Below are 17,816 nucleotides of genomic sequence, written 5' to 3'. Positions count from 1 at the left end.
ATCTATTTGCATCGTCAATAGGAGTTGCATAAATATTTTCCATGTTTTCGTGCATAAATCTTTTCTTTTCGAGAAAAATTTTCTTTAAATGAACCTTCTGAGTAAAATAATTGCACTTTAACGTAAACAAATTTAATTGGAAATCAACAGAAAAATATTTTGTTTGTAACTCTTTCGTTTTTTCTCTTCCTTCTTCTTCTTTTTAGAAAATATAATGGATGGTTTACATATTGAAAATTATAACCTCGTCGGAATAAATTTTAAATTGCCCTTTAGACAAAAGAACCTAACCTGATTGTTATTCTTTCAAGTAAACTAAAACAAAATGCACTTTGCAAATTTGTTTTTATGTTACCAGAAATCTATTTTTGAAGGTAGATGTAAATATTATTTTCTACCAACTGCTTGTTGCTTTTGGAAGTTAGTTATAATGCAAATTTTCGTCCAAGTCATATTAATTGTGATTTTGATATTATGTGAAACTTCATCAAATGCCTTCCGCCATTTGTTACAAAAGTTGTTGCGCATTTTCACTAAGTTGTTTTTTTTTTTTTTTTTTTTGTCGGTAAGAAGTTGTCTGTTCCGCCTCATGCAGTAAAAGTCCTAAATGTCTATGGCACAGACAATATGGCATCTCAGGAGGACCTCAAGAGTTGCCGGCTTTTGAGATTTCTTCTGGGATTAGATTTATAAAAATCGAATTTCTAGACTTCTGTTTAAAAAAGGTCAAGAGACATAGACAATATGACATCTATAGTTTTGATTGGTGTCAACCACTCAAACTAACCACTTATTTACAAATAGGATATTGGGAGAAAGGAAATTACCATAAAACAACCAGAAACAATTAAAAGTGCTACCACTACCGTAAATATTATTTTACTTGCATCATAAACATGCTTTTCCAACTACTTTTTTCTTTTATATTTTTAATTACTTTTTTTTTAATCTCAGCACACAACACATTATAAAAATGCTACAAGAATTATACCATAATATTTTAAATAATATCCTATCCAAACACACATAATTTTTCTCATACCAAGAAGTGATGTAATTTATCTGCAAACACCCTAGCAATTCAGCAAAAAAGTCAAGCCAATTGTGCCAGTGTAACAACTACACTTCTAGGCTAACCTAGCCGAGCTCATCCGCACCAACAAAGAATATACTGCCATCACAGATTACAGAAAACCGATACAGAAATTATGAAGAAAATTTTTGCAAACAAAACTTGAACACACACCATCAGAGCTTCATATCTCCAAGTTTGCTGGTAAGCTCGAGACTTGCATTGACCTCCAGATATGCCGGAGATTGTTGAACATCAAACGTGAAATAAAGTGACTAAAGCCCCAATTTTGAAAGAAGCTCGCGCCATCTGGGAGTCTCCTCATCAAAGATATAGGTCAGGGGAGAAACCAAGACACCACTGCCTCCAATCTGCACCAGACAAAGCATAGAACATAAGCAACGTTGATATAGCTCATCACAAACATGGAATGAATTTAAAGAACTACAAAAGAAAATCAACGTGGCTGGACGAGAAAAAAATAGGGTACAGACATAGCTTAATAAAAGACCTTGGAAAAGCAAAAGACCACCAATAGAGCAAAAGACTACCAATAGGACAAGATGGGCAGGCAGGATGCGTTGGATGATAATTTAGCATCCAAGACTCGCTCAAACTTAAAAGGTCCGTGGGGTGCATGTAAACGAAGGTAGGAAGGAACAAGAGCAAATAAAGTCACTTGAATCAAGGTTCTTTCAAAGCACATTCTTACAGTGCAAGAAAAAGAACCTCCACAATTTTCAAATCGTCTTAACTCTTGATGCCTTACAAAATTTCCACTCAGTATTGGTTAGGATTTGATTTGCTTTATCTATTTTCCATGTTACTGGTTCCAACAAAAACTGAATCATGCATTTAATACAAGAAAACTTTTGTTTGAGATAGTTCAAGCCTAAAAAGCAATCTTTTCAACACTTCTTGAACTGATTAGAAGATCAAGAACAGTATAAGCAAGATAACAACAGATGGACCATGATGGCAGTCCAGCCAATTACAAAGCCATTAGAAATTTAGCAGTTTCAAAAATTACAAGTGATGAAAGTGTACAAAACGTAGGCAAACATAAAATAAATTACCAACTAGGGCAATCCACTTCAACAAATCCCACAATTCTCACCCCCATTAATCTGTTGTTATTATTGTCAGAAGAAAAAGGTGGAGGTTGGTGGTGAAAGATGGGAGAGATTGGTATTCAAATCGCCACTATATAAGCTATAAAGAGTTTACTAATCTCACCGCCCTCAGCTGTTGAACGGACTTGTATAGTGCTCTCTTTGGTACACATATAACCATAGCATAATAATCAGGCAGTACCCCCCCGCCTTTGCTGAAAACTGGACTTACAGTGGGTCCCTGATGATAAACAAAAACTCAAAGAATGTTAATAAACCTCTTGCAAACAAGAGAATACGATGGTCATAGTTCCCAAGTTTATGTTCAATATTTTCTTTGTATTTCTTTTGTCTTTACGCAGGATCGATTTGTTTCACCTGCAAACCAGATAATGATGGTTGGCTTAGTACTCGATCAGCTACTTCCTCTGCACTACTTCCCCTCATATTGGCAGTTACCTGCATGGTGAACAATATGAGAACATAGACATGACAACAAACAGTCGCATAAACAATTTAAGAGGGAAATTAAGCATACCGTGAACTGACCGCTAGCCCTCAAGTGTGCCTCAAATCTTTCAAGCATTTCATGAGTTACATCAAGCACGCCTTTTCTCTGGACCAATGACTTTCTGCTAGCAACGAGAACAGCCTAAAGCAGTAAATTAAAGTCAAATAGTGAGAATGCATTAGTTAGAAGCTCCTCTCCATATATTTCACAGTCTTATCAAGCTGTGAACCTTTCAACGTATATACTAAGAAAAGAGTGATCACCTGACTTTCCAAAATAACTCCGCCTTCAATTTCTTTCAAATTGTTTTCTCTCAAAGTAGTTCCACTGCTTACAAGATCCACTATAGCATCAGCGATCCCCATCTAAGTTTGAAAGAAAAAGTAAGCAAAGAAACATGATGAAGCAACAGCAACCAAAATGTAGAGAAACATCATAGCGTCATAATCTTCTAAGATACAAAGATCCAAAACAATGTTTAGAGCACAAAACAACTTGTTCAGGTAATAATTTGCCAGAGCACATGCTTTAAAGTTCCAAGTGAAACAGAGAGAGAAATTTTCTCCAAATTATACATTTGAATTCATGACTTGAAAAAGGAAAGTCAAACAAGAGAAAAATAGAGGTTAGCAGCACACTAGCTCATTTAAATAGGACAGATGTCCAATGCAATTGAGCAGTTATGTAATACTGCTAAAAAAATAGAATTTCTAGACAATTTCAGTGAGAGCTCAAAATTCAGAACACAATAATTTAGGTTATGCTTCATAAGAAAAATTCCAGCAAGACTCAACAACTCATAATTCTTGAATACTTGCTGATGGATATCAAAATGATTAGTAACTTCATGTTTCTTAAGGAAGAATCCAACATTTTATGCCTTGCTGGTACAGTTGATAAGAAGCTAGCCGTAATATTTCAGCAACTGATTTCTCATCAGACCCTAACCTCTCCTTTCTACTTCCTTTCATCTTTTCTGTCACCCTCAAATTTTCCATTTTTCTTTAGTTCTTTTGCAGATTTGAGGCCCACAACAAACAGACAAGAAGAAGTAATGGAAGCTATAGTTCATTTTGCACTAATGCATTTAACCATGACTAAATGAACATAACATATGCAAAAGTAGACTTACTGCAGGAGCTGCTTCTAGGGCTCCATCAGCTGTTGAAAAGGTTACATACTTTAATCCAACCTCTTTCATAAATTTAGGACCCATCTGAATAAAGCATCATGTCCAAGTGAATAGTAAGACACAATCAAGTAACGGGAAAAAAATTAAACAATAGATGCAAATCTTCAAAACATACATAGGTGAAGCCAGTGGCAACTCTCAAGGGTCTCTCAGGTGTCCATTGTGGCATTTGTGCAAGATCCTTTATGGAATTCACATTTTCAAAAATCCCATACTTGGGTATCTGACCAAAAAAAAAGTGTATGGAATTACCTGTATCAGTGGAATAATGGAAGAACAATGTTTTTCTCAATAATATTAAGATTGTAAAACTGACGACCTACAGCTAGGGATAGACGGCAATCTCCAAAATCTAGAGCATCGTGAATGATGATGAGATCTTCATCCCCCTAATAAAAGAAATCAATCAGTCACATCCTTATGATTGGATAGGGGCAAGAGCTAAAATGGTAAACATAAATTGCAGTAAAAACTTTAGAACTTCAAGTACATAGACAAACTTAAACAAGAATTTAACCAATTTTACATTCCTATCAGTTTCCTTACAAGGTTCGCTAACTGGAGAAAATTAACTTTCACAGTAAATGTCATACATCCTACTTCAATTATCTAGTTCACAAACAAGCCAAGCAACTATAAAGCATTTAGCTTGCAGAGAACATAAGCCCAAAATTGAAGTAAATTTCTTCTAGTATAGCTAAATTTATGAACATAGAAGCTACACCAAGCTCCACATGTGATAGTCACTACTCTTTTACGTTAAATATCCAATTTATTTGATCTAAAGGACAAATCAACTAGCTATTTAATCTGTAAAACATCGATCCTTAATATTACACACATTGCCTTCTTTGCATTGACTTTGAAAGCAACACGAAGGACTGAGAAGAATCCAAGAGGATACTTAGCAGAAGCTTATGCAAACAGAATGACATGCTAAAGATCCCCTATGCTTCCAAAAGCTTCCAACAGAGTTAGAATTTCATAGAGAGACTGAAACATCAGAAGCTAACTGACAAGGCAAAAGGAGTTTGCAATCTGGAGAGACTATGGCCAACATCAATATTTTAGAAGCAATCACTAACTGTAACTTGAATATGATGAGATTAGAGCAATAGAATGCGGCGTAAAAACACTCATGCAGGCGGGCAATGACTAACATATCCATGATAAGGCAATGTGCCATTAGCTTCTGTTACAATCTTTTGGTGAATCCTAGCGTGCAGTAAAAAAAAAAAAAACTGCTTCTTGATTCAATAGAAAATCAGCATTATGGGCTTCAGACGCTTACCTGACCATATTCATGAACTGTATCAAGACCAACCATACCAAGGTCAAGGTCTCCAGACACTAATTTTCTTACAACATCTTTTGGCCGCTGAAACCAAACTTCTAAGTTCGGGATCTGTAAGAGAGATTAAGAAAGGTCAATATCAGTTAAACAAAGGCAAAAAAAATATTTCTCGTTTTATCATTACATAGGAGTGTTGTAAGGCTTTCACAACACAACACATTAAGCATTAATTACCAACCGGTAGAATTAAACGCAAGCTTACGGAATAATTAAGTGTGAAAAATAGACTAATGACAATTTTTAAAAGCCATACTGCTACATACCTGAGGAATTTCCGCGACATACTGCCGTGGATTTACTTGCTTCACCGACAATTGACAATCCTTAAATATCAAATGAAAACACGGATTATTACATATGAGAATGGAAGAATAAACCGCGAACAATTAAAAAAAAATAGTGCTAGCATGAATTACCTTGAGAAGATCGAGAGTGTCGGCGGCCATACGACCTTTACTCGGCACGCCGAGGCGAATTTCATTTCTTTCCTGCGGCCTTTTCTCGGCATTTTCATTTGCCACAGTAACTGGTGAAGGCGCCAATGAACAACGCGAGACGGTAAATTTTACTGAAAATTTAACAGTAACAGAAGCTGAAGAATAAAGAAACTGCGGAGATAGTGATTGGATAGCTGACATAGTTTTGAAAATTTTCGAATTTGCTTTCCTCTATCTCTCACCAGCAAAAAAAAAATATTGCAATAGAAAAGAAATGAGGGACGCGACAGGAGGAGGAGACAGGCGGCTTTGGTAGGGATTCTAGGGAAGAAACTAATCACCGCCGCGGGGATGAGTTAGAAGTGGCAGTGAGCGGATACATGGGCCTCAGGGTATGGGGTAGATTCGGTGAATAAAATTTTAGATTCTTCTGTAAAGAAATTTGGACACATATGGGGCACGTTTTACAGGTTGCTGTTGGGTTTTGTTCGGATAAAACGTGTTAGTTTGGTTCATAAGCCGTCGCGTTTTCTGTAATCGGTAATCCAGGAATGTGCCTTCGAGCGATGTTTTGATCAGAGAAAATCGCACAACTAGTCCATTACATATTGACACGAGGCATTTTAATCCTTTGCATTGACCCAATTTTTACTCTTTTTTTAATTAATATTTTATACACTAACAATATATATATCGTTACCATTAGATACATAACAAGTTATCTGAATTGAAAATTAAAATCTAAATTTTATTCATGTGTCATGTATCCAACCATAATAGTGTATATAAATTTTACTTTTTTTTTTTGTGTAAGTATGAAGGATTGAACTCTAATACTTCTCGTTACACTTCCTCTCATTCTCTGAACCATACAACTCATCCTACGCCAGGTCTAATTTTTACTTGAAATAATCCATGAGGAAACAACGAAATTTTCCCACAAAAAAAGGGAGGCATGTGCTATAAATGGTGCTCTGCTCTTACTACTACGTCACAAGAAGTTAATCCTATTTTGGGATTGTTTTCATTTCATTATTTCACGTGATTTAAGTTTTTGATTCTTTCTCATTTGCCTATGTATTAGATTTTTCACCAAGCCAAAAAAGTTAAAATTTAAATCTACTCAATAGTAACTTTTGCCTATGTGCAGTTTTTTCAGTTTGTTTACATATAGGTGCTTTTGGGCATTTTTATTAAATTCAAACTATAAATGCTGTTTTAATTGAACTTTAGTTAAAGTGTTTTAAGAGTTTTTTAATGTGTTTTTAGATTATATTTTAAAAATAATAAAGAATTATTTTTATGCCTTTTGCTCACCATCATGCTCTCTCTCATTTCCTTTTCTTTTCGGTAACTAGCTTCCCCCCTCCATTCTCCACCCATTGTTGTCTACCTCTCTCTCTCTTGGTTCATTCTTTTTAGCTGCCTCCTCCTCTCTCCTTTTCTTTCTATTTATTTTCTTTCTTTCCATTTCCTTCCTTCTTCCACCCAAAATCTCCTTCCCTCTTTTCCTAATCTAGACCAAATATGTTCCTCTTCCTCTCATTTCTTTTTCTTTCCCCCTTCCCATCCTTTCATCTCAATTCCTCTCTAGGATCCAGCCTTAATCTGGATTAAGGCATTGAGGCTAGAAGGAGATTGAGGTGGAAAAGAGTGGGGAGAATGGGATAAGAGGGAAGAAAGAGAAATGAGATAATTAACAAAGGGCCGAAAAAAGGACAAGAAGATAAGAAGGTGTTGTTGGTATTTTCTTGTGTATTTTTTTATATTTTGGAAAGGGTTTAGTACTTTAGTGTAGATGTATATTGGAAAAATTTTGGGTCCATCTAAATTGTGTAATTTTTTAGGTATTTGTTAAAATTTTATTGTAACTTATTGTAAATGTTTTAGATAAAATGTTGGTATTTGTTTAAAATATCCTCCACCATCCATCATCTAATAACCTCCAGCACCAATGCCCTATTATGGATATTTTTAAAGTTTATGAGTGTTTTATTTTGCATATTTTTAAAGTTTATGAGTGTTTTATACTACATGTGGTGTTTTTTTTTTTAATCAATACTACATGTGGTGTTTTGAATGATTTTTTTTTTTAAAAAAAAAAACAGAACAGAAACAAGCCAGCAAAACAGACTCTTAGCAAAACAAGTAATCCAAACAAATCATTTAGTTTAAAAATAGACCGAAAATGAAACTCTTGAGACTAAAGTGTAACATTTGATATATAAATATAGAGTTATTTTTATATACACTCATAGTGTATACATTATTACTAGTGTGAATACCCGTGCTACGCACGGTGTTGACATTATTGAAAAAAATGAAAATAAAAGGGTGAATTAAAAAAGATTAAAAAATTGTAACAACACAATTAAAATATAATATCTGTCTAACAATAGTTTAAAATATGATAAAATGTGTATATTATTCAAAAATTACCTTTTTCAGAAGATAGATCCTGAAAAAATAATAGAAATTTATATTAGAAAATGAATGATATATGAATAAAAATGAATGTAATTAAATGTTGTTAAAATAAAATACTTACAAATATTATGCATTCGATTTGATAATTTTGCATGAAGGTGCGAAGACTCTTCACACCAATCAACTTTTAGTACGAAAGCCAAAAATTGGTGATTTAATTAATTATATTATATTTTGTGAAATGCATACTACAAATGAAAATGCACGATCTTTGCATGAATTGATTCGTTGGTTGAACAACCTATCACCATTGTCCTGAGAATTAAGTATGTGCGAAATTCAAAATTAGTATTTTTTTTACATAGTTTATAAATAGCATTATAAAAAATAAACATATATCAAGAAATTCTACCTTCCTTGTAATTCTTTGAGATAAGAAACATCACAACAAAATACGAATCGTGTATGTCTGTCCTGGAGATTAAGATACGTGTTACCACTGGAATCTTTGATTTATATGTTAACATTATACATGTTTGACAAATAAAATGTTATATATAATACAGAAAAATTTGTTGAAATTAAAGGTACATGAAATTAATTACCTAACAACAGTGTCGACCACGTCATTACAATGCATACATGTTATTTTTGAAAATTACCTTCACATAGTTGTCCACAATTTTTGCATGGCTCATAGAACATGGTTTCTATGTTAATGCTCTGAATGTAAGCAAGTATTCGAAAATATTTAACCTATAAGAATGAAATAAGGTATAGGTTATTATTATAAATTTAAAAAATGTGTGCAGTAATTAAATTAAATAGAGTAAGTTTACCGTATGCATGATTGTATATTCGGATATCCATATTCTCTTCGAATTTGCTATCAACAATGCTTGTGATGTTGTAAAATTGCTTGATCTCAATCACGTAACTAACTTTCGAGTACATGTATCATTTTCAAATCTACAATTTTTTGAAATACATGTTGATAAGAGTATGAAACAACATTAAAAGTTTGATGTAGTGTTACTGATGAAACTCACCAAATGCGCAGGTATCGAGCAAAATCTAAATTGTAATTGATATACAATTTGCTAGTTCCAATTGTACAAAGTGATGGTCCTGTATAGTATGGTTATATTCGCTAAAAAACTATTCAAATTATATAGAGTATAAGTAAAAGCATTTGATTTATCTCTGAAATTTCGTACGCAAATACCACATGCTAGTAAAATATTAATTTTTATAGCAGACTGATATTATAGGATTTGTAGTATATTCAATAATTTGATACTCAAATCACCGATGAGGCAAAGTTTGCCTAAATAAGCTTTACAATGTCCTAACTTCTTGTAAAAAAAAAATGCTAAATAGTCCTAATTGGCATCGCAAGTTACAGCAACGTGCCAGTGGCATCCAGGCCTAAATTTTTTTTTTTTGTCAAAATCTGATCCTAATTGGTTCTGCTGTTTCTTGATCATATTGTATGCTTCCGAATTAAAATTGTATTAAAATAGCATGTGAATGAACATTTGTCTTTAATGAAAGAGTAAAAAGGATTTAAAGTATAAATAACAAACTAAAAACGATTTATGAAATAGATTATGGGAAAATTTTAAATTTGACTGCTGATAGGGTTGGTTATAACTCACTACTTTTTAAGTATTAAAATAAATACAAAAATCTATAACTCACTACTTGTTTCGTTCTTGAGATTTTTTTAGGGTTAAATATAGTAAACCTCTTAACTTTACATTTAACTGCACTTTATCCTCTCAACTTTACATTTAGTTATACATTTGTGATTTTTTTGAAACATGATTGTAATTTGCAAAACTCATTTGTAGGGGTGGTTATAGAGTTAGTGTGATGATAAATATTTCTTAATTATAAAAATGTAACATTGTATTAAAATAGCATACGAATGAGCATTTGTCTTTAATTAAAGAGTAAAAAGAATTTAAAGTATAAATAACAAACTACAAATAATTTATGAAGTAGATAGTGGGAATGTTTTAAATTTTAAATTTGATTGGTGATAAAGTTGGTTATAACCCACTACTTTTTACGTATTAAAATAAATACAATAATCTAGTAAAAAGAATGAGAAGTTTGGAAGCCATTGAGAGGGTCTCTGTTAAAAATCTTTTCTGCAATAATAATAATAATAATAATAAACATCCTTCTAGTACCGGAGGGAAAAAACAAGCATCTCTGAACATTTTGTCTCTAGGTTAGTCTAAAACCCTCTCCGTCCCTTTCTCTTAGACAACATCATTTTCCTCACTCGCACCATCTTACCCACAGTAGTATTTGCTTCCTCGTCTCGTTCTTAGCAGTTTCCTCCATGGTTGATCAGGTATTCGAGTGCCTTTGCTTTAGTCTTCTTGACGTCAAGGGTAAAGAAAGCAAATTTTTGCTTTGTTTCACTTGCAAAAATCGCATTTTCCGTTCTCATAATGTCGATTAAAATTGTATCTTTACTCTAAAACTTGGATTTTTAGCAAAAAATTAATACTTTGTCTTCTAATTTTTCTTTCCTTTCCTGGACATTTCTAAAATAGAGCAAGTTATATATATGGTTATTGCATAACAGAAAGGTTGATGCTTATTACGTTAAAGCATTACAATATCTACCTCATTTGTTGGTTCATTGTAACCAAAGCATCTCTTAAAAAAAAAAAAAAAAAGAAGTCATACACAGTTTTTGACTCAAATTAGAAATTAAATGTGATACATAGCTAAATGACACCTTTTTTTTATTTTCCTCCATTTTTACTCTTGACTGCCTGTCTGCCCCTGTAATGGATTTTTTTTTAAGTCATTCATCCTACTTCCTTATTAACAGGCTAGCCATTCATGGTTGAAGGTGCCAAGGGTTGTTCTACCCGTAGCTGATCAAGGTCCTCATGGTAATATATGTAAATTCATGATTTTCTTATTTTTCTTATTTTTCTGTACTCGAAGAGAATATTAATTTGCATAATTCGTTTTTACGCTGTGTCAAGACATATATTGGGCTTACGTGGCTCCAGAGGCAATATCCTCACAATACAAGGCATTGCATGCAGACGAAGATCATTTGCCACTACCCAAACAACAAGTTGTTAATTGTGCAAAAAGTTGGTACTTGAACAAGAGGTAGCTGATGCTAAAAAAGATACTACATTTACTGTCAATCGAGTATTTCTATATGCGGTAGCTGTGGGAATTTGTCTGGATTGGGATTACCCATTCAACAGTGAAGATAAGAGAAAGGTTTGAGATCAACTATGGGTATGGGTGTTTCAAAAGATAAAGATGAGAAAAGAGGCACACATGCAGTCTTGTTGACAGATTTGCATGTAGATGATGGAATAGAAATGTTTGAATTTAAAAATTCATGGGGCACCACTGGGGGTAGGATGACATTGTTTTGTTAATAGATTTGCATATATAGGATGAAATAGAAATATTTGAATTTAAAAGTTCATGGAGCACCCACTGGGGGCAGGATGACATTGGGAAGATAAGGAAAAAACTTGTGTTTAGGATCTCACTTGGACTTGTCTAGAGAAAGGTCTGAGATCAACTATGGGTGTGGGTGTTTCAAAAGATAAATATGAGAAAAGAGATGGGGATGGGTCGAATGAGGAACAAAAGAGGTTTTGGAACAACATCGAAAGGGGGCAAATTTAGTGGTTGAAAAGGTAAAACTAAGGTGGTGATTAAAACAAATGCCAAGAAAAACAATTGTGTTGGGTTGAGGATGAGAAGTGTCGCCAGGCAAATTAGCAACGAAAATGAAAAAAAATATTTTTTATAAACTAGAAAACTTTGTTGTATTTGATTAACGAATATATTCTCTTTTGCAATAGTAATGGAATTGAGACATGGAAGGGTAAATCAACTGGTGAATCAAGCCCATGCACTTGTGCCCAGTTCACAATTTCTTATGGTAAGTAAAGAAATAGGATATGCGCCTTGGGTTGACTCATATGGTTTCGGAGTAGTCTAGTTAGATCCCGAAATCGTGTATTCGAGTTACCTCTCTACCGCTTGTGTATCATTGGTGGGACGGGGTGCACAGGCGTAGGGAGATTAGTTTGACAAATTTGGGATACCCCTGTGTAATTAAAAGTCCCTTGGGGTTGGCTCGGATGATTTTGGGATAACCTAATTAGGTCCCGAGATTGTGTATTCGAGTCACGTCTCTACCGCTTGTGTATCTTTGGGGGCGAGGTGCACAGGCATTGGGAGATTAGTCTGACAAAATTGGAATACTCTCTGTATTGAAAAAAAAAAAAGAAACAGGATATGGTAGTCTTTCTAAGATATAAAAGTAAAGTTGTTTTTCGGATGTTTTTTTTTTTCGGATGTGGTATTCTTATGATAGAAATTTATAGGTATCTGGGGTATATTATAACAAAATTTCAATGATCTTGTAACACTATTTAAAAAGTGAAAGATTTCATTTCCTAGTTTTTGATTCATTATTTGCTATTTATGGTGGAACTTGGAAGGTCATTATACTTTGAGTTTTCCATTTGAAATTTTCTAGGTCCCGTGCAGTGAAAAGATTTGGCTGCTTTGTATGCTGGCTTTTCTGGTTTTTTAACTCCTGAATACGCTAAGAACTAGTGTGAATACCCGTGCTACGCACGGTGTTGACATTATTGAAAAAAATGTAAATAAAAGGGTGAATTAAAAAATATTAAAAAATTGTAACAACACAATTAAAATATAATATCTGTCTAACAATAGTTTGAAATATGATAGAATGTGTATATTATTCAAAAATTACCTTTTTTCAGAAGATAGATCCTGAAAAAATAATAGAAATTTATATTAGAAAATGAATGATATATGAATAAAAATGAATGTAATTAAATGTTGTTAAAATAAAATACTTACAAATATTATGCATTCGATTGATAATTTTGCATGAAGGTGCGAAGACTTTTCACACCAATCAACTTTTAGTACGAAAGTCAAAAATTGGTGATTTAATTAATTATATTATATTTTGTGGAATGCGTACTACAAATGAAAATGCACGATCTTTGCATGAATTGATTCGTTGGTTGAACAACCTATCACCATTGTCCTGAGAATTAAGTACGTGCGAAATTCAAAATTAGTATTTTTTTTACATAGTTTATAAATAGCATTATAAAAAATAAACATATATCAAGAAATTCTACATTCCTTGTAATTCTTTGAGATAAGAAACATCACAACCAAATACGAATCGTGCATGTCTGTCCTGGAGATTAAGATACGTGTTACCACTGGAATCTTTGATTTGTATGTTAACATTATACATGTTTGACAAATAAAATGTTATATATAATACAGAAAAATTTGTTGAAATTAAAGGTACATTAAATTAATTACCTAACAACAGTGTCGACCACATCGTTACAATGCATACATGTTATTTTTGAAAATGACCTTCACATAGTTGTCCACAATTTTTGCATGGCTCATAGAACATGGTTTCTATGTTAATGCTCTGAATGTAAGCAAGTATTCGAAAATATTTAACCTATAAGAATGAAATAAGGTATAGGTTATTATTATAAATTTAAAAAATTTGTGCAGTAATTAAATTAAATAGAGTAAGTTTACCGTATGCATGATTGTATATTCGGATATCCATATTCTTTTCGAATTTGCTATCAACAATGCTTGTGATGTTGTAAAATTGCTTGACCTCAATCACGTAACTAACTTTCGAGTACATGTATCATTTTCAAATCTACAATTTTTTGAAATACATGTTGATAAGAGTATGAAACAACATTAAAAGTTTGATGTAGTGTTACTGATGGAATTCACCAAATGCGCAGGTATCGAGTAAAATCTAAATTGTAATTGATATACAATTTGCTAGCTCCAATTGTACAAAGTGATTGTACTGCATAGTATGGTTATATTCGCTAAAAAACTATTCAAATTATATAGAGTATAAGTAAAAGCATTTGATTTATCTCTGAAATTTCGTACGCAAATACCACAAGCTAATAAAATATTAATTTTTATAGCAGACTGATATTATATGATTTGTAATATATTCAATAATTTGATAATCAAATCACCGATGAGGCAAAGTTTGCCTAAATAAACTTTACAGTGTCCTAACTTCTTGCAAAAAAAAAAAAAAAAAAGCTAAATAGTCCTAATTGGCATCGCAAGTTACAGCAACGTGCCAGTGGCATCCAGGCCTAATTTTTTTTTTGTCAAAATCTGGTCTTAATTGGTTCTGCTGTTTCTTGATCAAATTGTATGCTTGCGAATTAAAATTGTATTAAAATAGCATGTGAATGAGCATTTGTCTTTAATGAATGAGTAAAAAGGATTTAAAGTATAAATAACAAACCAAAAACGGTTTATGAAGTAGATTATGAGAAAATTTTAAATTTGACTGGTGATAGGGTTGGTTATAACTCACTACTTTTTAAGTATTAAAATAAATACAAAAATCTAGACAAAAATCTATAACCCACTACTTGTTTTGTTTTTGAAATTTTTTTAGGGTTAAATATAGTAAACCCCTTAAATTTATATTTAGCTACACTTTATCCTCTCAACTTTACATTTAGTTATACATTTGTGATTTTTTTGAAACATGATTGTAATTTACAAAACTCATTTGTAGGGGTGGTTATAGGGTTAGTGTGATGGCAAATATTTCTTAATTATAAAAATGTAACATTGTATTAAAATAGAATACGAATGAGCATTTGTCTTTAATTAAGGAGTAAAAAGAATTTAAAGTATAAATAACAAACTATAAATGGTTTATGAAATAGATAGTGGGAATGTTTTAAATTTTAAATTTGATTGGTGATAAGGTTGGTTATAACCCACTACTTTTTACGTATTAAAATAAATACAAAAATCTAGGAAAAAGAATGAGAATTTTGGAAGCCATTGAGAGGGTCTCTGCTAAAAATCTCTTCTGCAATACATATAGATATAGACCATTGGATTCGTGATATATGTGCAAAAGTTGAATTTTCAAATTCAATTTTTGTATAACGCTGATAGTGTATAACCTGTCAGCATTACTATTTCATTCATGATATATGTGAAAATTTTGAATTTTAAATTCAAATTTTACATAGTTATCACTCATTTAATACTGATAGTATATATTCTATCAGTGTAGTAAAGATTAATCCACAAATATATGTTGTGTGAATAGCTAGCTACCCATGTCACTATAGTTTAATTTCCACACTTTTGGAAACCTTCAAAACACCAAATTGTGGCGCATTCTTGAGCTTTGATCTTTTATCTTCTAACTATTATTATTTTTTTCTTTTTAAGCAAAATATCACTTTAAACTTGGACTATATTTGATAACCCATGTCAACACTTAAATTTAATAAATTCAAATCTTAATATGTTTATACGAGTTTGGTAACAAAAAATTGAACATCTGAATTAAATAAATGGCACTGAAATTTCTAAACAAAAATTGCTTCAAAAAATAAGTGATAAATTATTCATTTATTATTTAACGTGATATATACTCAAATATATTAGATTTAGTACTTAACAATTTAATAAATTAATAGATTCAAGCTTCAAATTTTAGATTTAAGTTTTCAAATTTCAATTTTATCACACTCACCCATAGACAGCACAAAATGAATGATGGGTTAACTCATATCCTATTTGATAATGCAATTTAGCACTTAAATTTAATGGATTCATATCTTAATATATTTAGACACGGTTGATAACAAAAAACGAAGCCTCTGAAATTTTTAAACAAAACTTACTCTTAAAAATAAGTGATAAGTTATTCACTTATTATTGAATGTTATATACAATTAAATGTATTTAATTTAATACTTAACAATTCAATAACTTAATGGATTCAAATTTTAGTTTTCAAATTTCAGTTTTATCAAACGCATCCTCAATGAACAATAATATACGTAAAAAAATATATAAATTTTACTATCATTTATCATATTTGTTCGCGTAGCTCTTGACTTGTTGCATTTTTCATTTCCATGCCTTACTTGTTCTCAAACTACAATTGGCCAAGCCTAAAAAAAAGAAAAAGAAAAAATGATTTACAACCTCTATCATTTGAATAATAAGAAGTTGACGAGCTAATTCATTTGGATGATAAGGAATTTGACCAACTAATGCTTATTTCCCATATATATTCTCGAAAAACGAAAAGCACAAAGATTAACAAAATGAACGAGATTTCTTATTCTTTGTAGTCTAAAAGGCACGTCTTCAAAACCGATTAACGAGAGGGCATAGAAATGGTGTGTATCCAATACAAATAGCATACAATTGTCGGCGTTTAAATTCGAATGCATAATGACAAATGCTCCGTTTGGATTAGTTATTTTTGAAATATTTTACTGTAAATGATTTTAGTGGTGTTTTTAGGATATATTTAAGGTGTTTTTAAAGTTTAAAAATTTTTAAGATAATTTTTAAAAATTAATACTCCACCTACCACCCCCACCATCCCCTCTCTCGCTCATGCTCTCTTCTCCCCATCCCTCTTCCTCTTCCTCCCTCGCTCCCCTCCCACCCTTCCCCTTCCATCCCATTTCTCGCCACACCTCGCCCCTCCCCTTCCTTCCCCTCCCTGATCTTGCCTCATTGAGATTAGATCGTGGCCTTTGGTCACAACCAAAGGTCTCGATCTGGTTAAGGCTAGAGGGAGGAGGTGAGATGTGGCAGGAAAAGAGAAAGGAAGGGGAAGGGAAGAGAAGAGGAAGATAGAGAAGGAGAAGGAAGAGGGAGGGAGAGGAATGAGGAGGAAGATGGTGGGTGAGGGTGGTGGTAGTAGTGGTGATAGATGAAAGAAGAAAATACTGTAGACTTTATTTTTTTAATTTTTGGTGTATTTGGAGTTATTTTTAATATATTGTATGGATATGGCATTTTTTGAGTTTTTTTTTTGTGTATTACTGTAATATTATCTATGAAAAACTTGTTTTCCAAAAAATGAAAAATCCAAACAGAGCCAAAAATTTTATATGTTCTTTGTACATTATCATTCCAATGTTTATATGTATCGTATTAATGTATATATAATTATTGTGCTACCACATTTATTGTGTGGCGCAATTGACATTAGTAATTATTCTAATTCATATACTAGCCTCCTTGAATTTGTGACAGATATGTCTTGTACACTCTGTTGATTGAGTCACAATATTTTTAAAATTGTATTATACCAAAAATGTAGGAATTCCCTTTCATTGTATAGTGTCAATAGTCAAGTCCAATGTTTCTCCCTCTTTTGTATTTTTTAAGTAAGTGGGATGTACTGAATTCATAATTTTCTATTTACAATTCCTTTCGTCTTATTGCTTAATCCAGTTATCCGTAGTATAGTTGTATGTCAATAAGTTTCTTTTAAGTTTATAATTAGAATTTACTTACGGATAAAAAATAATAAATTCCCTTTTGTTTAATTATAATAGATCAACTATAATATCATTCTTAAATCTTTGAAATCTATCAATTTAAAGCTTTCAACATAATCCAATTCAATAATCAACATGATATGGTCATGAAATAAAAGTTCTATTCTAATTTATAATTTTCCACGACTGCATTTTGCCATTTTTTTTTTCAAATCTCGTCCTTCTCTATCTTCTCTTCGTAAGAAAATGACATCAACTTGGCAATGGGAAATTGATTTAATATAGATTTATATTTAGTTCTTCTAATACC

At 32.1% G+C, this 17,816-nt stretch overlaps 1 protein-coding gene across 1 annotated transcript; it reads right to left on the bottom strand.

The window, feature by feature from the left end:
- Positions 1-965: 965 nt before the first annotated feature.
- Positions 966-6,043, bottom strand: LOC113731903 (ATP phosphoribosyltransferase 2, chloroplastic). The gene is made up of 11 exons (XM_027257413.2): positions 5,658-6,043; positions 5,505-5,564; positions 5,179-5,292; positions 4,211-4,276; positions 4,003-4,110; positions 3,828-3,911; positions 2,959-3,060; positions 2,723-2,836; positions 2,563-2,643; positions 2,309-2,425; positions 966-1,443 (listed from the first exon to the last, which is right to left on the bottom strand). The coding sequence occupies exons 1-11, from the start codon at positions 5,877-5,879 to the stop codon at positions 1,348-1,350; spliced, it is 1,164 nt and encodes a 387-aa protein (XP_027113214.2). The 5' UTR covers positions 5,880-6,043; the 3' UTR covers positions 966-1,347.
- Between the last annotated feature and the right edge of the window lie 11,773 nt (positions 6,044-17,816).

Source organism: Coffea arabica, chromosome 2e (assembly GCF_036785885.1).
Source record: "Coffea arabica cultivar ET-39 chromosome 2e, Coffea Arabica ET-39 HiFi, whole genome shotgun sequence".
Lineage (NCBI taxonomy): Eukaryota > Viridiplantae > Streptophyta > Magnoliopsida > Gentianales > Rubiaceae > Coffea > Coffea arabica.
Note: the sequence above shows the minus strand (reverse complement) of the source record. Positions and strands in the feature narration are given on the sequence as shown.